Source organism: Bombina bombina, chromosome 1, assembly GCF_027579735.1.
Source record: "Bombina bombina isolate aBomBom1 chromosome 1, aBomBom1.pri, whole genome shotgun sequence".
Lineage (NCBI taxonomy): Eukaryota > Metazoa > Chordata > Amphibia > Anura > Bombinatoridae > Bombina > Bombina bombina.
In genome coordinates this window covers 456,453,067-456,479,650 of record NC_069499.1, presented here as the reverse complement: position 1 = coordinate 456,479,650, position 26,584 = coordinate 456,453,067, and the positions used below count along the sequence as shown (strand labels likewise).

At 40.0% G+C, this 26,584-nt stretch overlaps 1 protein-coding gene across 1 annotated transcript in view; it reads left to right on the top strand.

Annotated features, from left to right (window-relative positions):
* Positions 1 to 26,584, top strand: part of LOC128658546 (dynein axonemal heavy chain 11-like) — a 1,692,686-nt gene that overhangs the window by 1,432,192 nt on the left and 233,910 nt on the right. The window contains 1 exon segment of the mRNA XM_053712841.1: positions 7,024 to 7,188. Coding sequence (XP_053568816.1) covers positions 7,024 to 7,188 — 165 coding nt within the window.

The window sequence follows — 26,584 nt, the reverse complement described above, 5'->3', positions numbered from 1 at the left end:
AAGACTCTTCATCAACATAGAAAACCACCCCTTCTGAGGACATATCAGCCTCAAAAATTGAAACATTAACTTTGGTATGCTAAACACTAGTAGAAGGTATATTATATGCTGAACTTTTACGCTTGGTTGAAAGAGACATAGCCATCAACATTTCAGAACTGCGGTTTATATTAAATTATTACTTTCAGGAGAAAATGTAGTATATTCTTTCTGTAAAGAACAAACAGAATGAGCAATAATACCTTTTGAAGCAGAGCAGTAGAAGTAATGGTCAGAATGCATTAAAACAACAATACATTTATTTGCATAAGATTGCTGAAAGAAATGCCTTAGCATATAACAATATAAACATTTAATACTGACAGTAAAATGTTCAAATGACCCAGCTTTAAAGGCAGATTTAGGGACAGAATTACAAGGCTCCATAACTGAAAAAAAACTAATAATAACATTAAATGCAGAAAACATAGTTAAATGATAATATCCCCATTAAAAGAAAAAAAACTCTAAAAAAACTTACAATTTGTGCATCTTGCATCCAGGCAGCACACTTGTAAAGAGAGGCGCGCATCAAACTGACGTCATATATAATAGAATAGGGCACCAAAAAGTATGCACACTAACACGCCGATGCAGGTAGACCCGAAGGCCAGTGTATGTCAACGTGCTTCAACAAAATTTGCGCATGCAGAAAAACTAACGTGCATCAAAATACATGCCTGAAAACACTGAAGTTTAAAACAAATGACATGCTTTAAAAAAATGACACAATTGAAAATAAACATAATAACACTAAAAAGTACATACATAACAATATATATAGTGATAACCTAAATGACTATAGAGTGCCAAGTAAATAAAAATATAGTACTTAACCAAAGGCACTCTGCTACTGGAGGAAATCAGTAGGAAGAAAGGACCAGTGCTGAAACATAAAAGCAGAGGAACTGGAATAGGAGTAAATCGACAAACCACAGGAGAGGCAAAGGACAAGTCCTGCGAACCCCATGGCAAGGCTTATGACTAAATTCCCACTGGTGAAATATATGTCACAATACTACAAATACCTCCCTCTGACAAACACAGTACTATGAGGGGAAATGTGCCTCAACTCAATCTGAGAACCCCTCTCTCTGAAGTTTCAAATGCATATCTTCATTCCTCGACCACCTCCAGCAGAGGCAAAGACAAGACTGAGGTACTGGTGAGGTGGGAGGGGTATTATAGAGTACTTAGGGTTTGGGAATCTTTGCCTCCTCCTAGTGGTAGGGAAGAGTAATGGATTATGGACTCTCACCACCTGTATGAAAGAAAGTTTAGTACTGTAATCAGAAAGTTAATATTTGTTGTTTTAAATAAATATAGACTAGCATTGGCATTTAAGAACACACACAAAAAAAGAAGCAGGCAGAGAAGATTGTGACTTACTGGTGGGAAAAAAATGACAATTTTTTATAATTTCTTTTTTTTTTTAAAAAACCACTAATGAAAATGTCTAGATTTCGGAATAATTCTGGATTTTAGAATTCTGTATTTGGGTATTTCTACCTGCATGTATCTTTAGAGTGACTGTACAATTGTATATCGGTATAAGGGAAATGATGCCTGGCTTTGTTTGGCTCTAATGCAGTTTTAATGCGTGTATGTGACTATGTATGGTACCAGACTGGTTTATTTATGGCTTCATGGACTCTGATTTGTGCATCATTATATACCTCATAGATCATACAGATGGCTTAAATGCTTTTTACTTTTGTTGCCTGAAGTTTATGTAATCAGGAGTCTTTTCGGAAAACAACTAATTGTATTACTTTGAGATGCAAAAACTGTGCAGATAGTTATGTTTAGGATGTTGCCATGGCAACACAATTCTGTTTTCTGCACACCAGGGAACGCTTTGTTAAAGAAGAGCTACAGGATAACTCCATAGTGAGGAAGTTTGTTTTCATGCCTATTAAAAAGTATAGTACAGCAAGCTTGTAAGCACTATTAAAAAAGAGTGAAAAGTAACAAAGTAGCATGTGAGGATACAGCCTACTAGGAGCTGATAACAAATATGATCAGCACACAGCATAGACATGGTTACTAATAAATGTACCTCTCAATGTCTCTGCCGATACCCTGTCATGCTGCAAGAGCAACTACTCCTTAGAAGTAAGGCAGGAGGAGGAGCACATTGGGGATTGATTCCAGCCCAGGAAGACATAAACTGCAGTTGTACCCAAAGAGTATATAGTGTGAAAGGGGGATATGTGAAAGCTATCTCACCCCTCACAGAATATACCCAGCAGCTTTCCTACTTAGGACCCTGATTCTAAAAAGCTCTCTGGGCTGCTGAGATTCTATAAGAATGCTCATCAGTCCTTCTATTTCCATAGATGTGCAAAAAAAAACACATAGAAATTCATATTTATACGTAATTGTTTTTTTTTTGTAAAATGGGCTGAACATGGGTGTTCCATGTGCATATATGAAATTGTTTCTCATGTCCCGGCGTAATTCTGTAAACATTTCTGCCCAGATCTTGCTGTTTTTATTGTTACTTTAAAATTGGCAAGTTTTTATCAAATACTCAAAAAACTAATTATAATAAAAGGAAAACCTATGCATACGAAAGTAAGATTGAATTTAAGGTACAGTGCACTGAAAACAAGTATAATTTCATTTGTATTAGGCATAATATTAAAGTTTAAACATACGCCAGGGTTCGTCCTCCATTGCGAACCTTTACCTATCAGAGAGCTCTCATTATTTATATGCAAGGACAACCCTCTTTTTTTTTATAGAATTCCTTTGAGTGTTGGCATTGAAAACTACATCTGGACTGGCGAATTTTATAGAATTTGGCCAAAAAAACACCAGGAAAGGAAGAGAGCCAGAAGCAATATAAATCAAGAGAGAGAGAAAAGAAGGCACATATAGAACACTCAAAGGAGAAAGCTATTAAGAGGGAGCAAATCTCTCAGGAAAAATAAAACATAACTTTTAATTAATTCAATAAATATATATGTGAGATGTGTGCAATAGAACTTAGATTAAAAATACCCAGATAGGTAGTGAGTACCAGCAGCCTAAAGGAAGAATTAATTAAGGCAAATAGTAAAGTGACTCCCAAATAGGCTACAGGTTATATGTTTGCAAGCGGCACAGAACAATTAGCTAGAAAAAATAATAAACCTCACCACAAATAACCTAACTAAAGTGTAGCACTTGCAAACATGAAATAACCCGTAGGGTGATTAAAAACTATTAACGGTCAAGTAGAGCTAACTAAATACATAAGGCTGGTGGACTCAGTATATACGCCTGATGCGCATTTTGCTGACAAATGGCTTTCTCAAAGGCTGAAGCTATATATGCTACAAAGGAGTGAAGCCCATCAGCCCTACACCATTAATTCCTTCCCAATTTATGTCATGCAACAAGGACTAGTCAGTACACTAATAACAGCCCCCATGAGGTCATGAAGAGTTGTAGGAAAAGTTTACTGCATTGTACTCTTAACAGTGAAAAAGAATACAGTGGCAGGTTTTAAAGTGGGTAAAAAAGAAAGAGCAGAAATCACTTGTGCCTGCCACACTGGGTTGGAGGAACGGTACCAACAGCAAGCTCAGGAAACTGTATTTCTTTCATAAGGTGGTGAGAGCCAACAATCCATTACTGGGATTCAACTCCTGGCCACTAGGAGGAGGGAAATATTCCCAAAACTCCCAGCTAACTGGTTTGCCCATCTTATCTTTGCCTCCCAGGAGGAAGATGAAGAATCGAGGTGCACTATATTCTTTGTTGAGAGGGGTCCTCAGATTGATTTGAGGCTCATTTTCCCACTCAAAGAGCTGCTACTGATTGACAGAGGGGAAATTAAAGTATTGTGTAATGACAGAATTACTCCCTGTGTCAGAAGCCTGCCATAGGTGTTGCAGGGACCGGTCCCTTAGCCTCCCTCTGTTGGGTCATTTATATACTCTACAAATAGATCCTTTGCTGTAATGTGCTCAGCACTGGATGGGCTTTTTTACTGTAAGCAGTCTTTTCTGCAGCTGGTAAGCACAGTAGAATAGGTACAGTTCAGTTAAGTAGGAATAATAACATATTGCACTCATTTAGCCCACAGGCTATTAGTAGGTAGATTTGTCATGATTCATCATAGCCATGGGGGAACACACACACATTTTACTGCAGACATTTTATAATGTACCAAATACACACTAGATTGTATTATGTCAGTTCAGTCTAGATGTAGGGTATGGAGACTTCAGGGGGCAGTAAGGACCTTTTTTATTATATACACACAGTTATCTCTTATATTTGGGTTATGTTACTATTAAAAGTTTGGCAACACTGTCGGATATTTTTTACTGCACTATTCAGCTAGCAAGTTCCCTTTCTTTTATAGTACGCACCTTTTTCTCTGTTACAGTTTTATTTTCAACCCCTGCAACGCTCGTGTATCGGGTTAGCACACTATATAATGCTATGGGATTTTACATTATAGTTGGCAGCGTGGAAGTCAGATAAGATTTCAGATGATTTTTTTTTATAAAGAGTTTCACTGTCATTTCACTTCTTCACAAACACTTTCATCTGTGATGCTATTGCTGACATTATTAGAATCAATGCCAAAAATATGGTGTTATCAGTTTTTAACAGAAGAGCTTTGTGTCTCAAATCAGGGTCAGCTTCCATGGTTTCATAATCTAGACTTTTATCTCTTCCTTTCCAATGAAAAATTTTATTTGGGCGTGGTTATATATTACCGTTACAGGAGCCTTTCTTCCTCAGGACAAGAAGCCTAAGGGAAAGAACAGGGCTATTAATCGCTCTCATTCTTTTTGTCGATCAAGGAACTAAAGGTCATCCTCATCTTCAAAAAAACAGGATTCGGACATATATTCCTGGAAGTCTAACTCCAAAGTCTAAACAGCCCAAAAATCCTTCTTCCTCTTCCAAGTCTGCATGAAGGTGCAGCCACCCGATCCAGATTTTCTTCTGGTATGGGGCAGTTTACACCTTACACTTACTGTTGAGTAGATATATTCTATTAAAATATGGGGCACATTGACCCTTTAACAAGTATGCACTAGCAGGTACTTTACACTTATTGCTGCTTGACAAAAGTCTGCAGTATTTGGACAAGAACTTAGATACATAGTTTTTGTTGTATATAAACAAATTGACTATGAATGTCCCTTATAGACACCAAAGATGACTGCAGACTTGGTTGTAAATTAGCACAGTTAATTCAAGTTGAATTTAAGTTATATTTGTGTGCTCCTTTTGTTTAAACCACTGCCTGATGAAAAGGTGCCATCTTGAAACGCGTAGCAGAATTTCTTGTATTGTTTTTATACTACTTTTAATAAAATATATCCCTTGCCTTGGGATATTTTAAATTATATATTTTTTTGGTTTGTGAGCTTTATTTTGGGGTCTCATATCCTTTGCTGGACTGTGGATCCTGTTCTTTGGAGTGAGTCAGCTGGTAGACTCTGATATACCAGCTTGCACTACTTGCACTGCATTATAGTGTGCAGCATATGTGAGTATTCCATCACAGAAGGGGCACATATCGGGGGCTTTGAAAGCATTAATGATCATCTGCACCATTGGAGTCTCCCTGTTCCCCTCCCCTTTTTTTTCTTTCATCCCAGACTCAAGATTACATCGAATCTAGTGAGAGCTAGCTGGTGGGCTCTGAATACTCCAGCCTGCAAGAATAGCACTGCATTATAGTGCGCTCCGTTTGTGAGTACCCATTTAGTTGTAAGGGGATCATTTCTGGGGAAGATCTAGCTGTGTTTTAACATTCTGCACCAATGGAGTGCCTTCTTCTCTTTATTTTTTTTCTCAGATTTTCCATCCATTCTTAAGAAGAGCTGACCCTGGTGATCATCTATCCTCTACGACAGCCTGTGGAGGGCACCTTTGTTTTTTATTACTATCTTTCTGATGGTTACATTTTGGTGACTTTTTTTTACAGTTCTATTTTGCATTTCTGTTTTCACTGCTTTGTCTTTTCCTATATTTTATGCTACTTCTCCTGCCATACCAGTCAGGAGGGATGGATGAAGTGCCATTGGAAGTTTTGCAAATCTTTGCATCCTCTTAGTGGCCAGGAGTTGAATTACAGGAGTAAAGCATATATTTTTGTTTTTAGGCTCACTGTAAGAGATTTGCCATAATTACAGTCTAATTAAACAAGGATGCAAGGCAGTCTGTGCATCTTCGACTTGACTGGCCTGATTCTTCCCCTGCACCCTTTTGATTTTTACTGACATACACATTTTCCATCATGCAGCTAAAATTGTAGGGTGGAAAACAAGCTGTGCGCTGGCCTTTAATCAGTTGTGCTCGCACATGCGCACAGCTTAGAGGGAAAGGCATTTGAAACTGGGGAGCATTTGCCTCTCTTGCCCACCTCCAAATGCACAATATAGGCATTTGGTTGACTATGATGATTTTTTTTTTTACAAACAGTAACATTTATTGTGCATATTTATAACCTTTAAACTTTATCTGTTCTCTTTTTTGATCTCCAAAGTAAAAAAAAATAAAAAAATTGGACATTGCATATTGTTCTGACTGCACTTAATTTTTTATTATGGAATTTACAGACAGAAAACTATAAATATGCCCATAACATATAGATTGTGTCATTCTGAATTTAAAGTAAATATCTACAAAACAATAACAGTTAATAATTATCCTTTAGAGGCAACAGGAGCCTATTAATTTATTAAAATGAACAGACAGCAATGACATGGAAAGATTTTATTTTTTAAATGAGCTTCTTAAAAAAGAAAGACTACTATGGATTTTGTGGAAAAAACAGGGTCATTTATATGTACTTGCCAAAGCCCCAAATTATACTCCTTTTTTCTTCCTGGTATTAGTTCTGACCTTAACAGCTTCAGCATTATTTTAAAATGTTAAATAATCAGAAAGATTAAAAGGTAGCAAAGTGTATTCCCATTGTTAATATTCTTGGAATTACAGGTCTAAAATTTACCATTTTCATTTCAGTCTGAACTCACAAAGCAACAAAATTATTTTAAAATTGAGTTGAAAATGCTTGAGGATGAATTACTGACACGCCTATCAGCAGCACAAAGTAATTTCCTGGGGGATACACTCTTGGTGGAAAAACTCGAAACCACAAAACACACTGCTGCAGAAATAGAAATGAAGGTAAGGCACTGAAATCGTAACTGTAAGGTTGAAGCAGTCTACCACTGATCGTATTCTAATACACAGACTTATGTATTGTTCTGTTCAATGTGATAGCTCTCATTACATGGTCTAATATAGAAAAGGATGTCTCTGTGTGCTTTTGTATGGATCAGAAAAAGGTATATTTTCTAAAGTGAAAAATACCTACATTTAGCTATAGAACACGTCTGTCCAACCTAAGGTCCACAATTCAGCTCTCTGGTGTTTGTTATAATTCTAGGGTGACCATATTGCCACTTTAAAAAGGGACACAAAGGAAAAATACATATGTCAGGGTTCTTATACAAAACATTTATTTGAACAGCTCTGAAAACAGCCCTGACATATGTATTTTTCATGTGTCCCTTTTTAAAGCGGCAATAGGGTCACCCTATATAAGGCCCTACTCTATTCATTAAAGGGACATGAAACCGAAACATTTTCTTTCCTGATTCAGATAGAGCGTAGTTTTTAAACAACTTTCCAATTTACTTCTATTATCAATTTTGAAAGCTCAAGGTCAGTTCCTGACGACTGCAGCACAAAATCAACCAAACAAAAGGCAAAGTAAAGTCAAAATACCAGGCAAATCAGGTAAACCAGAGGCAAAGTTGGCAGAGAAATCTAGTTCAAAAGCCAGCAGGTTCAGAAAATAATAGAAGCAAAAACAGAGAGATTGTCCTCTATTTATCAAGCTGTCAACCGCAAATACGCTGGAATTCCGCAGCGTATTTGTGGCGAGCCTGATTCACCATAGTTATCAAACCCTACAGACTGGCAAAAGTAGAATTTAGTGACGTAACATACGATCCGCCGATCTCAGTCCGACACAGATCGATGCTTACGTCACTACAGATGTTCCGAACACAAGTTCGGCACAATCTGACTACTTTTGCTAGTTATCAAAAAACTAGCAGGTACGCTCGCCACTATTCAGGCCCAACGTACCTGGTTTTCAATCTGCCGCCCTGGAGGCGGCAGATGCCATAGGAATCAATGGGACTCTGACAGCAGCGAAAGCTCATGTTCGCTGCTGCCCGATATTCTATTGATTCCTATGGGAACGTCTACACCTAACACCCTATCATTTTCCACCGAGTCTAAACACCCCTAATCTGCCCCCCCTACACCGCCGCCACCTACATTATACATATTAACCCCTAATCTGCCCCCCTACACCTCTGCCACCTACATTATACTTATTAACCCCTAAACCGCAGCTCCCGGAGCCGCCGCAACTAAATAAAGTGCTTAACACCTAAACCGCCGCTCCCGGAGCCCGCCACAACTAAATAAAGTGTTTAACCCCTAAACCGCCTTTCCCAGAGCCCGCCGCAACTAAATAAAGTGTTTAACCCCTAATCTGACCCCCCTACACCGCCGCCACCTACATTAAATTTATTAACCCCAACACCTAAGTTTAACCCTAACCCCCCTAACTTAAATATAATTTAAATAAATCTAAATAAATATTCCTATCATTAAATAAATTATTCCTATTTAAAACTAAATACTTACCTATAAAATAAACCCTAAGCTAGCTACAATATAACTAATAGTTACATTGTAGCTATTTTAGGATTTATTTTTATTTTACAGGCAACTTTGTATTTATTTTAACTAGATAGAATAGTTATTAAATAGTTATTAACTATTAAATAACTATCTAGTTAAAATAAATACAAAAGTACCTGTAAAATAAAACCTAACCTAAGTTACAATTACACCTAACACTACACTATAATTAAATTAATTCCCTAAATTAAAATAAATTAATTACAATTAAATGAAATTAACTAAAGTACAAAAACCCCCACTAAATTACAGAAAATAATAAAATAATTACAAGAATTTTAAACTAATTACACCTAATCTAATCCCCCTAATGAAATAAAAAAGCCCCACAAAATAATAAAAATCCCTACCCTACACTAAATTACAAAGAGCCCTTAAAAGGGCCTTTTGTGGGGCATTGCCCCAAAGTAATCAGCTCTTTTACCTGTAAAAAAAAATCCAATACCCCCCAACATTACAACCCACCACCCACACACCCAACCCTACAACCCACCCAATCCCCCCTTAATAAAACCTAACACTACCCCCTTGAAGATCACCCTACCTTGAGACGTCTTCACCCAACCGGGCAGAAGTGGTCCTCCAGACGGACAGAAGTCTTCATCCTATCCGGGCAGAAGAGGACCTCCAGACGGGCAGAAGTCTTCATCCAGGCGGCATCTTCTATCTTCATCCATCCGGAGCGAAGCGGGTCCATCTTCAAGACATCCGATGTGGAGCATCCTTCCAGGCCGACAACTACCCGACGAATGAATATTCATTTAAATTACGTCATCCAAGATGGCGTCCACTGAATTCCGATTGGCTGATAGAATTCTATCAGCCAATCGGAATTAAGGTAGGAAAAATCCTATTGGCTGATGCAATCAGCCAATAGGATTGAGCTTGCATTCTATTGGCTGTTCCAATCAGCAAAAAGAATGCGAGCTCAATCCTATTGGTTGATTGGATCAGCCAATAGGATTGAACTTCAATCCTATTGGCTGATTGCATCAGCCAATAGGATTTTTCTTGCCTTAATTCCGATTGGCTGATAGAATTCTATCAGCCAATCGGAATTCAGTGGACGCCATCTTGGATGACATAATTTAAAGGAATATTCATTCATCGGGTAGTCGTCGGCCTGGAAGGATGCTCCGCGTCGGATGTCTTGAAGATGGACCCGCTCCGCTCCGGATGGATGAAGATAGAAGATGCCGCCTGGATGAAGACTTCTGCCCGTCTGGAGGTCCTCTTCTGCCCAGATAGGATGAAGACTTCTGCCCGTCTGGAGGACCACTTCTGCCCGGTTGGGTGAAGATGTCTCAAGGTAGGGTGATCTTCAAGGGGGTAGTGTTAGGTTTTATTAAGGGGGGATTCAGTGGGTTTTAGAGTAGGGCTGGGTGTGTGGGTGGTGGGTTGTAATGTTGGGGGGTATTGTATTTTTTTTTACAGGTAAAAGAGCTGATTACTTTGGGGCAATGCCCCGCAAAAGGCCCTTTTAAGGGTTATTTGTAATTTAGTATAGGGTAGGGATTTTTATTATTTTGGAGGGCTTTTTTATTTTATTAGGGGGATTAGATTAGGTGTAATTAGTTTAAAATTCTTGTAATTATTTTATTATTTTCTGTAATTTAGTGTTTGTTTGTTTTTTTGTACTTTAGTTAATTATATTTAATTGTAATTATTTTTTTTCAATTTAGGGAATTAATTTAATTATAGTGTAGTGTTAGGTGTAATTGTAACTTAGGTTAGGTTTTATTTTACAGGTACTTTTGTATTTATTTTAACTAGGTAGTTATTAAATAGTTAATAACTATTTAATAACTATTGTACCTAGTTAAAATAAATACAAAGTTGCCTGTAAAATAAAAATAAATCCTAAAATAACTACAATGTAACTATTAGTTATATTGTAGCTATCTTAGGCCTAGATTTAGAGTTTGGCGTTAGCCGTGAAAACCAGCGTTAGAGGCTCCTAACGCTGGTTTTAGGCTACCGCCGGTATTTGGAGTCACTCAAAATAGAGTCTAACGCTCACTTTTCAGCCGCGACTTTTCCATACCGCAGATCCCCTTACGTCAATTGCGTATCCTATCTTTTCAATGGGATCTTTCTAACTCCGGTATTTAGAGTCGTGTTTGAAGTGAGCGTTAGACATCTAACGACAAAACTCCAGCCGCAGGAAAACAGTCAGTAGTTAAGAGCTTTCTGGGCTAACGCCGGTTTATAAAGCTCTTAACTACTGTACTCTAAAGTACACTAACACCCATAAACTACCTATGTACCCCTAAACCGAGGTCCCCCCACATCGCCGACACTCAAATACATTTTTTTAACCCCTAATCTGCCGACCGCCACCTACGTTATCCTTATGTACCCCTAATCTGCTCCCCCTAACACCGCCGACCCCTGTATTATATTTATTAACCCCTAATCTGCCCCCCTCAACGTCGCCTCCATCTGCCTACACTTATTAACCCCTAATCTGCCGACCGCAAAGCGCCGCCACCTACATTATCCTTATGTACCCCTAATCTGCTGCCCCTAACACCGCCGACCCCTGTATTATATTTATTAACCCCTAGTCTGCCCCCCTCAACGTTGCCTCCATCTGCCTACACTTATTAACCCCTAATCTGCCGAGCGGACCGCACCGCTACTATAATAAAAATATTAACCCCTAATCCGCCTCACTAACCCTATAATAAATAGTATTAACCCCTAATCTGCCCTCCCTAACATCGCCGACACCTAACTTCAATTATTAACCCCTAATCTGCCGACCTGAGCTCACCGCTACTCTAATAAATGTATTAACCCCTAAAGCTAAGTCTAACCCTAACACTAACACCCCCCTAAGTTAAATATAATTTACATCTAAAGAAATTAATTAACTCTTATTAAATAAATTATTCCTATTTAAAGATAAATACTTACCTGTAAAATAAATCCTAATATAGCTACAATATAAATTATAATTATATTATAGCTATTTTAGGATTAATATTTATTTTACAGGTAACTTTGTATTTATTTTAACCAGGTACAATAGCTATTAAATAGTTAAGAACTATTTAATAGCTAAAATAGTTAAAATAATTACAAAATTACCTGTAAAATAAATACTAACCTAAGTTACAATTAAACCTAACACTACACTATCAATAAATTAATTAAATAAACTACCTACAATTACCTACAATTAACCTAACACTACACTATCAATAAATTAATTAAATACAATATCTACAAATAACTACAATGAAATAAACTAACTAAAGTACAAAAAATAAAAAAGAACTAAGTTACAAAAAATAAAAAAATATCTACAAGCATAAGAAAAATATTACAACAATTTTAAACTAATTACACCTACTCTAAGCCCACTAATAAAACAACAAAGCCCCCCAAAATAAAAAATGCCCTACCCTATTCTAAATTACTAAAGTTAAAAGCTCTTTTACCTTACCAGCCCTGAACAGGGCCCTTTGCGGGGCATGCCCCAAGAAGTTCAGCTCTTTTGCCTGTAAAAAAAAACATACAATACCCCCCCCAACATTACAACCCACCACCCACATACCCCTAATCTAACCCAAACCCCCCTTAAATAAACCTAACACTAAGCCCCTGAAGATCATCCTACCTTGTCTTCACCTCACCAGGTATCACCGATCCGTCCTGGCTCCAAAATCTTCATCCAACCCAAGCGGGGGTTGGCGATCCATCATCCGGTGGCTGAAGAGGTCCAGAAGAGGCTCCAAAGTCTTCATCCTATCCGGGAAGAAGAGGCGATCCGGACCGGCAACCATCTTGATCCAAGCGGCATCTTCTATCTTCATCCGATGACGACCGGCTCCATCCTGAAGACCTCCACCGCGGACCCATCTTCTTCCGGCGACGTCCAACTGAAGAATGACGGTTCCTTTAAGGGACGTCATCCAAGATGGCGTCCCTCGAATTCCGATTGGCTGATAGGATTCTATCAGCCAATCGGAATTAAGGTAGGAATATTCTGATTGGCTGATGGAATCAGCCAATCAGAATCAAGTTCAATCCGATTGGCTGATCCAATCAGCCAATCAGATTGAGCTCGCATTCTATTGGCTGATCGGAACAGCCAATAGAATGCGAGCTCAATCTGATTGGCTGATTGGATCAGCCAATCGGATTGAACTTGATTCTGATTGGCTGATTCCATCAGCCAATCAGAATATTCCTACCTTAATTCCGATTGGCTGATAGAATCCTATCAGCCAATCGGAATTCGAGGGACGCCATCTTGGATGACGTCCCTTAAAGGAACCGTCATTCTTCAGTTGGACGTCGCCGGAAGAAGATGGGTCCGCGGTGGAGGTCTACAGGATGGAGCCGGTCGTCATCGGATGAAGATAGAAGATGCCGCTTGGATCAAGATGGTTGCCGGTCCGGATCGCCTCTTCTTGCCGGATAGGATGAAGACTTTGGAGCCTCTTCTGGACCTCTTCAGCCACCGGATGATGGATCGCCAACCCCCGCTTGGGTTGGATGAAGATTTTGGAGCCAGGACGGATCGGTGATACCTGGTGAGGTGAAGACAAGGTAGGATGATCTTCAGGGGCTTAGTGTTAGGTTTATTTAAGGGGGGTTTGGGTTAGATTAGGGGTATGTGGGTGGTGGGTTGTAATGTTGGGGGGGGTATTGTATGTTTTTTTTTACAGGCAGAAGAGCTGAACTTCTTGGGGCATGCCCCGCAAAGGGCCCTGTTCAGGGCTGGTAAGGTAAAAGAGCTTTTAACTTTAGTAATTTAGAATAGGGTAGGGCATTTTTTATTTTGGGGGGCTTTGTTGTTTTATTAGGGGGCTTAGAGTAGGTGTAATTAGTTTAAAATTGTTGTAATATTTTTCTTATGTTTGTAGATATTTTTTTATTTTTTGTAACTTAGTTCTTTTTTATTTTTTGTACTTTAGTTAGTTTATTTCATTGTAGTTATTTGTAGATATTGTATTTAATTAATTTATTGATAGTGTAGTGTTAGGTTAATTGTAGGTAATTGTAGGTAGTTTATTTAATTAATTTATTGATAGTGTAGTGTTAGGTTTAATTGTAACTTAGGTTAGTATTTATTTTACAGGTAATTTTGTAATTATTTTAACTATTTTAGCTATTAAATAGTTCTTAACTATTTAATAGCTATTGTACCTGGTTAAAATAAATACAAAGTTACCTGTAAAATAAATATTAATCCTAAAATAGCTATAATATAATTATAATTTATATTGTAGCTATATTAGGATTTATTTTACAGGTAAGTATTTATCTTTAAATAGGAATAATTTATTTAATAAGAGTTAATTAATTTCGTTAGATGTAAATTATATTTAATTTAGGGGGGGTGTTAGTGTTAGGGTTAGACTTAGCTTTAGGGATTAATACATTTATTAGAGTAGCGGTGAGCTCCGGTCGGCAGATTAGGGGTTAATAATTGAAGTTAGGTGTCAGCGATGTTAGGGAGGGCAGATTAGGGGTTAATACTATTTATTATAGGGTTAGTGAGGCGGATTAGGGGTTAATAACTTTATTATAGTAGCGCTCAGGTCCGCTCGGCAGATTAGGGGTTAATAAGTGTAGGCAGGTGGAGGCGACGTTGAGGGGGGCAGATTAGGGGTTAATAAATATAATATAGGGGTCGGCGGTGTTAGGGGCAGCAGATTAGGGGTACATAGGGATAATGTAAGTAGCGGCGGTTTACGGAGCGGCAGATTAGGGGTTAAAAATAAAATGCAGGTGTCAGCGATAGCAGGGGCGGCAGATTAGGGGTTAATAAGTGTAAGGTTAGGGGTGTTTAGACTCGGGGTACATGTTAGAGTGTTAGGTGCAGACGTAGGAAGTGTTTCCCCATAGCAAACAATGGGGCTGCGTTAAGAGCTGAACGCGGCTTTTTTGCAGGTGTTAGGTTTTTTTTCAGCTCAAACAGCCCCATTGTTTCCTATGGGAGAATCGTGCACGAGCACGTTTTTGAGGCTGGCCGCGTCCGTAAGCAACTCTGGTATTGAGAGTTGAAGCTGCGTTAAAAATGCTCTACGCTCCTTTTTTGGAGCCTAACGCAGCCTTTATGTGGACAATACCAGAGTTATTTTTATGGTGCGGCCAGAAAAAAGCCGGCGTTAGTTTTTCGGGTCGTTACCGACAAAACTCCAAATCTAGCCGTTAGGGTTTATTTTATAGGTAAGTATTTATTTTTAAATAGGAATAATTTATTTCATGACAGGAATATTTATTTATTTAGATTAATTTAAATTATATTTATGTTAGGGGGTGTTAAGGTTAGGGTTAGACTAAGGTTTAGGGGTTAATAAATTTAATGTAGGTGGCGGCGGGGTCCGTGAGCGCCGGTTTAGGGGTTAAACATTTTATTTAGTTGAGGCGGGGTCCGGGAGCAGCGGTTTAGGGGTTAATACATATAATGTAGGTGCGGCGGGGTCTGGGAGTGGCGGTTTTGGGGTTAATACATATAATGTAGGTGCGGCGGGGTCTGGGAGCGGCGGTTTAGGGGTTAAACATTTTATCAGAGTTGCGGTGGGCTCCGGGAGCAGCGGTTTAGGGGTTAATAACTTTATTTAGGTGCGGCGGGGTCCGGGAGTGGCGGTTTAGGGGGTAAAACAGTATAGTATAGTGTGGGTGCTTAGTGACAGGGTACCAAGAAAGCTGCGAATAAGCCGAAGAGCAGCGAGATCGATGACTGTTAGTTAACAACAGCCCGCTGCTCATCGCTCAGTACTTGGTGCACGGCATTTTGACAGCTTTCTTGATAATTTTGGCGAACGTATTCAGGTCCGCGGCAGCGATGTTAGGCGATCTTAGGCGAGCGTATATGTGCAAGAGTTAAAAAAAAGTTTAATAACACCAATAGCTACTTACTATTTTAATGGGATGTGTGAGGTTGATGGGATGAACACAGTTTAGGAATATTTGGTGGAATATTAGATAAAGACACTCGCATTTCATCATCAAGCATTTTTAAGCTACCACTTCCTATCCATATATAAAGAGCAGTAGAAGCAATGCACTACTGGGAGCTAGCTGCAAAAAAAATTCCCTTTGACTTCTGACTTCAGCTTAGCGTTTAAGCTGCCGCCCTCAGAGCTCTGCGAGTTGCATCGACTACTGCCCATGTTGCAAACACACTGCTATCCCACTCACTGACTACACATGCAGTCACGAGCCGATTGAGGAGACTACACGTGCAGTCAGGAGCCAATGTGCCGCCACAGCCACCAATGGGAATAGTTTCAGTTCCCACTGAGCTGTGGCAATAGGTTAAGATGATCTGTGACCCAATAAGTATCAATCACGTATCAAGCATGTGATATGCGTTGTGATGGCGGAAACCAAAAATGTAAAAATCATTTTAAATTCAAAAAAATTTGTGCTGAAGCAGGGACACACCTTCACACTGCAGCCGAAACACTAACGTGTCACGACACACTGTTTGGAAAGCACTGGCCTAGAGAATTAAGCAAAAATGATATTAGAAGTAAACTGGAAAATTGTTTAAAAATGTATGCTCTGTCTGAATCATAAAAGAAAAATGTTGGGTTTCATGTCCCTTTAAATAGTCCTAAGCTGGGTAGGTAACTGCAAGTCGCTGGCCAGAGAGCCAGCCAGTGCAGGCAACAGAACTCTGAAATAAACATTCGTAGCAAGAGTCCTCCAGTGGCTCAGAGTAAATTCACATACACAGAAGAGACCTGGGTTCAATCCTGGGCTTGGGCATGATATTGGTTTTGTTTAGAAGACTGCAGGGTTGAGTTTTCATCTGCCTCCAGGAAACATAACAATTCTAAAGGTAGAATACAAATATAAGAACTACACATATAGAATAAATAATACAATAGTATCATACAGTTTGTAACAGAACACAAAACACAGACAAGTTCACTCTCAATTGTATTATTTTTATTGTTTTGATGGGCTATGGTAATTCCACTACAAAAGTTACTTATATGTTTCTGTAAGGTCACAGAAATGACTATGGCCTGATGTCTAAAGCTCTTCTCTCTGGTGAGATTATCTAATAAATCTTGGGATTAATGCAAGGTCCCTCAAAAAAAGTTTATCTAGCTATGTAGGGTTCTGAATGTGAAGAAGAGACATATATATTACAATATAATTTTCAAATAAAGCCCCCAAATATTTTGTGTGATTTCTCTCCATACTGAAAAGTTTTTGATCATCAGGCCCTAAATAAGAGGCTCTGCTTCAGCCAGGAAAGGAAGTTTGCACTATCATAACTAACATGGGTTTGAGAGTTAATGCAATATTATTATTATCATTTATTTGTATAGCGTTCCAAATCCCATGCCTATCTATATTTATAGGATACCAACCAAGACTGGGAAAAGGAGTCAGGATGGTTGGGTTGAGTTGTGGGTGTTCTATGGGTGAAGCTCTGTGTATGACGTTTTGGGTCATGTGTGTAATGGGAATTGTCCTAGGAGCTCTCCGTTACAGCTAGCTCAAGTAATAGTTATATTTTCGTATATGTATATGTTGAAAATGGCAATTACAACTGTCTAGCAAAAGACTTCCATACAAAATAAACACTCTAAAAACATTTAAAACTAACTTTTAATGATTTTCAAAATGACTTTAAATCTCCGTTGAGTATGTTAATCATATCTCCCTTAATTGTTTCCAAATACCTTTACTAATTGATCCACTACAATTAACCCTAACCACATTCACGCCTTAGCCCCCCCCCCCCCCCCCAAACACCCTAGAGTAATTATTTGTTACTAGACCCCTACAAAAAATCCCTTCTTTAGATGTGGAGAATACCTTTAGAGAGAATACCTTAGAGAGGGGAATACATTTTTTAAAAAATCTTTTATTTTATAATTAGTTATAAAGTTACAAATTGTATAATAAAGAGAAATACAACAAAGGACACGCAGGTCCCATTATAATCTTAGATTGTACACAAATAAATAATACAGTAGCGAGGAGAGTATGATTGTAAAAACAATAAAAATGTAGAAGGGTCAGGAGAGAGATAGTACAGTAGGAAGGAAGAGAAGTTAAAGAGGGGAGTGTGGGGAGGGGAAGGACGGGTATCAAGCTACGCAGGGTCTCTGTCTGGGCTAGTATATATTTTAAACACTCCAGTTAAATTCTGTATTGCAACTCTCCTTCCTAAGTGTTAAAGCCCTTTAGCTTAATTATTAACAACAACAAAAACACCATTCACTTCAAAGGACAGTATACAACAATTTTCATATAACTGTAATGCTCATGGGATACTCCTCTATCAGACCGAACTTTGCCAGTCGTCTTGTTATCCTGACGTCGAGCCGGAATGATAGGGAATATCCCAGAGCAGAGAAAGTTAGTAAGATGAGGAGGGCGGCACTCACCACAGGCAAGACAGTCCCCAGCGGCAATGGCAGAGCAGTACAAGACAAATCACTAGAATGGCCAGACAGGCATAATTTGGCAAAATTAAAGCAGTCCAAGGACACACCACTAGAATGGTCAGGCAGGCAGGGTTCGGGAATAAAGAGGCAATCCAGAACAACAGGTGTTAAACAGGCAGAATAGTCAGACAGGCAAAGTTTAGCAGCAGTATATCAATCCAGCAAATTAGGGGTAAAACAGGCAGAGTAGTCAGACAGGCAGAGTTCAGCAGCAGTATATCAATCCAGCAATTCAGGGGTATAACAGGCAGAGTAATCAGACAGGCAGGGTTCAAACACATAAAGGTAATACAGAAGTAACGATCTATCACACCCAGGAGCACACAATGTAACACCTAACACCTATACTTGTGCAGTGATAGATCATTATTGAGCGACTTACATAGGCGCAGGATTTGCGCCAGAGGAATCCGGACCGGCATCTGAGAGAGAGAAGCATGCAGCGATGATGTCAGCGCAGCAGGCATCTGGACCCGACACAGCCCCTGGCAACGAGCAGGGAAGGAGACGCCACACCCCTAGCAACGGCTAGAGCGGCACGGCGTGACATAGCCCCCTTCTCAAGGGTTCCCTCTGGAAACCAGATCTGGCCTCAAATGATGAGCAGCATTGGAACCTGGAGACCAAAGATTGAGCATGCACATCATGGGCAGGAACCCAGGAATGATCTGCCTCAGAGTAACCCTTCCAGTGTATCAGATACTGCAGTTGTCTACACCTGTATCTGGAGTCCAGGATCTTAGCTACCTCATATTCAGGGTCACCATGGACTAGGAGCAGAGGAGGAGGAGCTTGGAGTTGGGTATATCTATTCTTGATATAAGGCTTCAGTAGTGAGATGTGGAAAATTGGGTGTATGCGCAGGGTCTTGGGTAAGGCCACTTTGTAGGCAACAGGAGACAATATTTTCAGGACCTTGTAAGGGCCGATAAACCTAGGCCCCAATTTGTGACAGGGTTGACGTAGACGAATATGTAGAGTAGAGACCCAAACACATTCACCCACTGGGATGGCATGTACAGAAGCTCTATGACGATCAGCAAACTTTTTATATCTAGAAACAGCTGAACATAGCTGAGAGCGAATACGTTGCCAATGAGTGGTGAGTCCAGTGATGTGTCGGTCTGCAGCAGGAACCCCAGTGGACTGGGCAGAAAGAGGGAAGACACAAGGTTGATACCCTGCTGCGGCTTGCAATGGAGAACATCTAAGAGAAGAGTGCCAATGAGTGTTTCTTGCCAGCTCAGCTAGAGGTAACAACTCAAACTAGTTGGTATGGCGAGCATTGACAAAAGCTCTAAGGTAGGCTTCAAGATCCTGGTTTACTCTCTGTTAGTCCATTGGTCTGAGGATGGTAGCCAGAAGACAAGGAAACAGTAGTTCCAATCAACTTACAAAAGGCTCTCCAAAAGGTAGAGATGAACTGTGTACCTATGTCGGAAACAATATTCACAGGAATGCCATGAAGTTGTACCACATGCAAGAAAAAAAGAGATGATAGTTCTTGGGCAGAAGGCAGTTTGGTTAGGGGTACAAAATGAGCCAGTCTGGAAAAGCAATCCACCACAACCCAGATAACTGTATGGTGGTCAGAAGGAAGAAGGTCCACAATGAAGTCCATTGTTATATATGTACATGGTTGTTTGGGAATGGACAATGGTTGAAGCAAGCCAGGAGGCAAGGATCGGGGAATTTTGTTGGCAGCACAAGTTGTACAGGCTTTCACATAATCCTGAGCATCAGACTTCATAGTTGGCCACCATACATGTTGGAAAAGATGCTTAAAAGTCCTAGTCAAACAAGGATGTCATGAGAATTTACTATCATGAGACCAGGATAGCACAGGGGTGCGTAGGTTCAGAGGTACAAAGAGGATGTCGGAGGCCACGGGTGCTCTAGGAGGTTTACGAGACTGGGCACATTGCAATCTTTGCAGTAGGGTGGTATTTAGTTGAGCAACCACACAGGAGGGAGGTATGATGTGTTCAATAGGAGCTTCAGAGGAGTCACTTGAGTGAGGGAACTGACGGGAAAGGGCGTCCGCCTTCTTGTTCTTGGTCCCAGGAAGATAAGAGACCACAAAGTTAAAACAGGAAAAGAACAAGGCCCATCTGGCCTGTCGAGGATTGAGTCGATGAGCAGTCTCTAGGTAAGTCAGATTCTTGTGGTCAGTGAGAATCTGAATGGGATTGACAGTGCCCTCTAAACAATAATGCCATTTAGTCAAAGCCATCTTAATGGCTAAGAGTTCTCTATTACCCACATTGTAATTCCTCTCAGCAGGAGTAAAGCATTTAGAGAAAAAGGCTACAGGGTGTGACTTGGAGGTCAAAGGATCCCTTTGGGTTAGAACTGCTCCAGCCCCTATCTCGGAGGCATCAACCTCTAAAGTGAACTGTAGGTCATGATCAGGATGGCGGAGCACAGGATCAGAACAGAAAGCCTTTTTCAGACAAGAGAAGGCATTTATGGCTTCAGGGGGCCAATGTTTACAGTCTTTGTTCCATTTTGTCAGTTCAGTTAGAGGAGCGACAGTTTGTGAAAAGTTCTTTAGAAACTTGCAGTAATAATTGGAGAACCCCAAGAACCTCTGTAATTCCTTTAAAGAAGTAGGTTGAGGCCATTCTAGAACTGCAGTGAGTTTAGCAGGATCCATGGCAAAACCATCTTTCGAGATGACATAACCAAGGAATTGGATCTGAACTTGATAAAACTCACACTTTTCTAGCTTGGCTATCAAAGAATTGTCTCTGAGACGTAGAAGAACTTGTCTCACATGTTTGTGATGCTCCTCTAAAGTGGAAGAGGAAACAAGGATGTCATCCAGATAGATGATGACAGTTCAGTTGAGGAGGCGACGGAAGACATCGCTGACAAATGCCTGGAAGACTGCAGGGGCATTACACAGCCCAAAGGGCATTACAAGAAGGTGGTCTTACATTGTGAGGATTTATTATATGATTAATGTGAACCCAGTTGTATCTACTCCACTCAGTCTCACACCAAACCTAGGTACCTTGATAAACTAGGAACCTTATTCTGCTCATTGACTGAGGGTGACCTGTTTAGGTCAAAAGTAAATTACAACTAACTTTAGTTGCTGGAGATATGCACAACAATGTGAATGTGCTAATACTCTCCTAAATAATATAATAGCATTTGCTAAACAATAAATAATCTCTTTGGATATAGAATAAATTATAACTTTATGTAATTGAAGCTATGTTAGTATCTCTTTAAATAGAATGTAGCTTATCACTCAGGTACAATGCTTGAATGTTCAGGTTAGTAAAGTTCATATGCAACCTTATTTAAGAATGCAGCAGGATTGTTATGGCAATGTATTGTATGCAGAAATAACCAGGATATATGCAGAAGATGTTAAACATGCAAACTTTCCATTAGTAACGTATATGTATCAGCTTGAATTGTTAGTATATACAGTCTTTGGAACATATGAAATTAGCGTAACTTCAGCAATAACTTTATGTTTAGTACGATACCCAACACTTCATGACCAGCGTGTACTTGTGAAGACTTTGCTAGCTAGCAATAAGTTGTCCTGAGAAGCAGTGTAGAATCCGGCAACAGAGAGGAGCTGCGACACTGACTCCCGGAGTGCTGATGACGTCAGACGCCGAACTACTGCAGACACGCTGTATGTCAGTTAGCATTTCAGAATGAAGTATGCTGTCCTGTGATTGAAAAGAACTTTGCAGATATAAAGTTAGTAAACAACTTGACGAAAATAGAGAGAGCTTCTTGAAAGTTGTGATCACTCCTCATGCGAATCAAATTACCAAGCATCGTTGAATTAGAGAGGAGGGCTTATAAAGGCATAACGGTCATGTGATATTATGTTTAAAGGGACAGTGAAACGTGGAAAACATGAAGTATAGAGATTGAGAATTACTGTGATATGACATACATTCATAGCCTGGAAAGATACAAATCAGATTGTATGCCCCACGTAAGTCCAACTTGGGGAAAAAGCGAGCATCCTGGAGCGAGTCATACAGTTCGGTGATTAATGGAATGGGATATCGATTCTTGATAGTTATGTCGTTCAAGGCCCTGTAGTCGATGCAGGGTCTGAGCCCACCATCCTTCTTACTGATGACAAAGAAGCCTGCCCCAGCAGGAGAGGAGGAAGTGTGTGAATGAAACCTTCAGCTAGGTTCTCTTGGATGTACTCCTCCATAGATTTGGTTTCAGCTTTGGAGAGTGGATAAGTTCTCCCTTTAGGAAGTGGGGATCCGGGAAAGAGGTTGATCTTGCAGTCATAAGGACGGTGGGGTGGCAGCATACATCTGCAAAATCTGCATATACTGAAGGAAGGTTTGGAGGAGTCTTTATACTGGCTATAGGGATGTGGAGCAGAGGAGTGACTTTAGCAAGGCAGGAGTGGAAACAGGAGGTACCCCAGGAGGCCAGTTGTCCTTCAGCCCAGTCGAACTGTGGATTGTGTACCGAAGCCAAGGAAGACCAAGGATGACAGACTGTGCTGGGGAATGAATGAATGACCTTACTACAGCTGTTCGGTATGAAGGACTCCCACAGTCAGGGTTAAGGGTTCTGACTCAAAATGGATCAACCCTCAACCAAGGGGGGTGCCATCCAGAGTAGTTATCTTGAGACAGTGTCTTTTCTTCAAAAGAGGTAAACCAGCTTGAATCATGAAATGCTGATCCAGGAAGTTTCCAGCTGCCCCTGAATCAATGAAGGCTTGAGTGTGGACAGTATACTGAAGGAAGGTGAGGGTAACAGGCACCAGGATCCGAGAGGAGTGAGGGAATTTAGTAGAGATCATGCTTAGAGGTACCCCTGTGTTATCCCCTAAGCATTGGCTTTTCCCGGCCGAATATCACAGTCCTTTAGTTGGTGGGTGTTGGAACAAATTGTGCCACAGTTCTATTACCCTGGCGGAGGTCCAGGAGAGAAAATTCTATTACCCTGGTGGTGAAACAACAGGAGCGGTATTCCTCACTGTAACTAGTAAGGAGAGTTGAGCGGTAATAGCCTCTAGCTTGGAATCCATATTCTGCAATTGTGTGGTATGGGTTCCCACTATCTGTCCCTGAAGATAAACAGCTCATGCCACCTCATCTGGCTCCATTGCCCAAGTATAATGTAATGCTCGTGGGATAACTCGGCCAGTAGTCTTGTTATCCCAGCGTTGAGCTGGAATTATAGGGAATATTCCAGAGCAGAGAAAGTTAGTAAAATGAGGAGCGCGGCACTCACCACAGGCAGGACAGTCCTCAGCGGCAATGGCAGAGCAGTCCAAGGCAAATCACTAGAATGATCAGACAGGCAGGATTCTGCAACTGCAGTATATGAATTCAGCAATTCAGGGGTATAACAGGCAGAGTTCAGCAGCAGTATATCAATCCAGCAATTCAGGGGTATAACAGGCAGAGTAGTCAGACAGGCAGGGTTCAAACACATAAAGGCAATACAGAAGTAACGATCTATCACACCCAGGAGCACACAAAGTAACACCTATACTTGGGCAGTGATAGATCGTTATTGAGCGACTTACATAGGCGCAGGATTCGCGCCAGAGGAATCCGGACCGGCATCTGAGAGAGAGGAGCGTGCGGTGATGATGTCAGCGCCGCACGCATCCGGACCCTGGCAACGAGTAGGGAAGGAGATGCCGTGCCCCTAGCAACGGCTAGAGCGGCACGGCGTGACAATAACTGCATGTAATAGACACTACTATAAAGAAGAATATGAACAGATACTGATGTAAAAATCCAGTATAATACATTTTTAAAACTTCCTTAGAAGCTTCCCGTTTAGCACTGTTGATGAAGATAGGCTGGGACACCCAGTGAAAGGGGCTGGGAAATCAGGATGAACAGACACTCCCTCCCCCGTTCCCTGCATATAAAAAACATAATTTATGCAAGAACTTGCCTGATAAATTAATTTATTTCATAGTGGCAAGAGTCCATGAGCTAGTGGCATATGTGATATACATTCCAACTAGTAGGGGGCAAAGTTTTCCAAACCTCAAAATGCCTATAAATACACCTCCCACCTCACTTATACCTCAGTTTAATGTATAAAGAATTGAGGTGTAAAAAAATGAGTAAAAAGCATACAAAAAGAGGAACTGGAAAAATAATGTGCTTTATACAAAAAATCATAACCACAAAAAAGAGGATGGGTCTCATGGACTCTTGCCACTATGAAAGAAATTAATTTATCAGGTAAGTTCTTACATAAATTATGTTTTCTTTCATGTAAGTGGCAAGAGTCCATGAGCTAGTGATGTACGGGATATAATACCCAAGATGTGGAAGTCCACGAGTCACTAGAGAGGGAGGGATAAAATGACAACAGCTATATCCGCTGAGAAATTAAATCCAAAAAAATAATTAAGTTTTCTTAAAAATTTCAAAAAACTCAAATCAAAGGCACTAGAATTAAACTGAGACAGCTACCTGAAGAACCTTTCTACCAAAGGCTGCTTCCGAAAAAGCAAACACATCAAAATGGTAAAATTTAGTAAATGTTTGCAAAGAAGACCAAGTTGCTGCTTTGCAAATTTGATCAACTGAAGCTTCATTCTTAAAAGCCCAAGAAGTGGCAACTGATCTAGTAGAATGAGCTGTAATTCACTGAGGCGGAGACTCCAAATAAGCTTTCCTGGAATCAGAAATAAATAACAAATAGACTAGAAGTCTTCCTAAAATCTTTAGTAGCCTCAACATAATATTTCAAAGCTCTTACTACATCCAAAGTATGTAAAGACCTGTCAAGAGTATTCTTAGGATTAGGATACAAGGAAGGAACAACAATTTCCCTATTAATGTTGTTAGAATTCACAACTTTAGGCAAAAATGTAAATGAAGTCCGCAAAACAGCTTTATCTTGATGTAAAATCAGATAAGGAGACTCACAAGAGAGAGCAGATAACTCAGAAACTCTTCTAGCAGAAGATATAGCCAAAAGAAATAACACTTTCCAAGAAAGTAATTTAATATCCAGAAAATACATAGGCTCAAAAGGAGGAGCCTGTACAATCTTCAATACCAAATTGAGACTCCAAGGAGGAGAAATAGATTTAATAACAGGTTTGATACGAATCAAAGCCTGAACAAAACAGTGAATATCAGGAAGCTTAGCAATCTTTCTATGAAATAAGACAGAAAGAGCAGAGATTTGTCCTTTAAAAGTATTGCAGACAACCCTTTATCCAAACCATCCTGAAGAAACTGTAAAATCCTAGGAATTCTGAAAGAATGCCAAGAATAATCATGAGTGGAACACCATAAAATATAGGTTTTCCAAACCAGGTGACAAATCTTCCTTGAAACAAACTTAGTCTGTATCATAGTGCTAATCACTGAGTCAGAGAAACTTCTATGACTAAGCACTTAAAGTTCAATTTCCATGACTTTAAGATCCTGATGGAAAAATGGCCATTGAGACAGAAGGTCTGGCCTTAAAGGAAGTGGCCAAGGCTGGCAACTGGACATACGGACAATATCAGCATACCAAAGGCCATGCTGGTGCTATCAGAAACACATAAGATTGTGCAATTATAATCTTGGAGATCACCCTTGGTGGAAGAACCAGAGGTGGAAAAATGTAAGCAGGTTGGTAAAACCAAGGAACTGTTAAAGCATCCACCATCTCCACCTGAGGATCCTTGGACCTGAAAAGTTATCTAGGAAGCTTCTTGTTTAGATGAAAGGCCATCAGATCTATTTCTGGAAGACCCCACATCTGTACAAGATGAAAAAATACATCTGGATGAAGAGATCACTCCCCTGGATGTAAAGTCTGACGGCTGAGATAATCTGCTTCCCAATTGTCTACACATCAGATATGAATTGCAGAAATTTGACAAGAGTTGAATTTCACCCAAGAAAGTATCCGAGATACTTCTTTCATTGCTAAAGGACTGTGAGTCCTTCCTTGATGATTGACATATGCCACTGTTGTGATATTGTCTGTCTGAAAATGAATGAAAAGTTCTCTCTTTAATAGAGGCCAAGCCTGAAGAGCTCCTAAAATATTAATTGGTAACCTCGCCTCTTGAGGATTCCAAACCCCTTGTGCTGTGAGAGACCCCCAGACAGTTCCCCAACCTGCAAGACTTGCATCTGTTGAGATCACAGTCCAGGAAGGATGGACAAAGGAGGCCCCTTGAACAATAAGGTGATGGTTTAACCACCAAGTCAGAGAGAGTTGAGTGTTGGGATTTAAGTATATCAACTGTGATATCTGAGTATAATCCCTGCACCCTTGGTGCAACATACAAAGCTGTAGAGGTGTCATATGAAAACAAGCAAAGGGGACCGTTTTCTGATGCTGCAGTCATGAGACCTAAAACTTCCATGCACATAGTC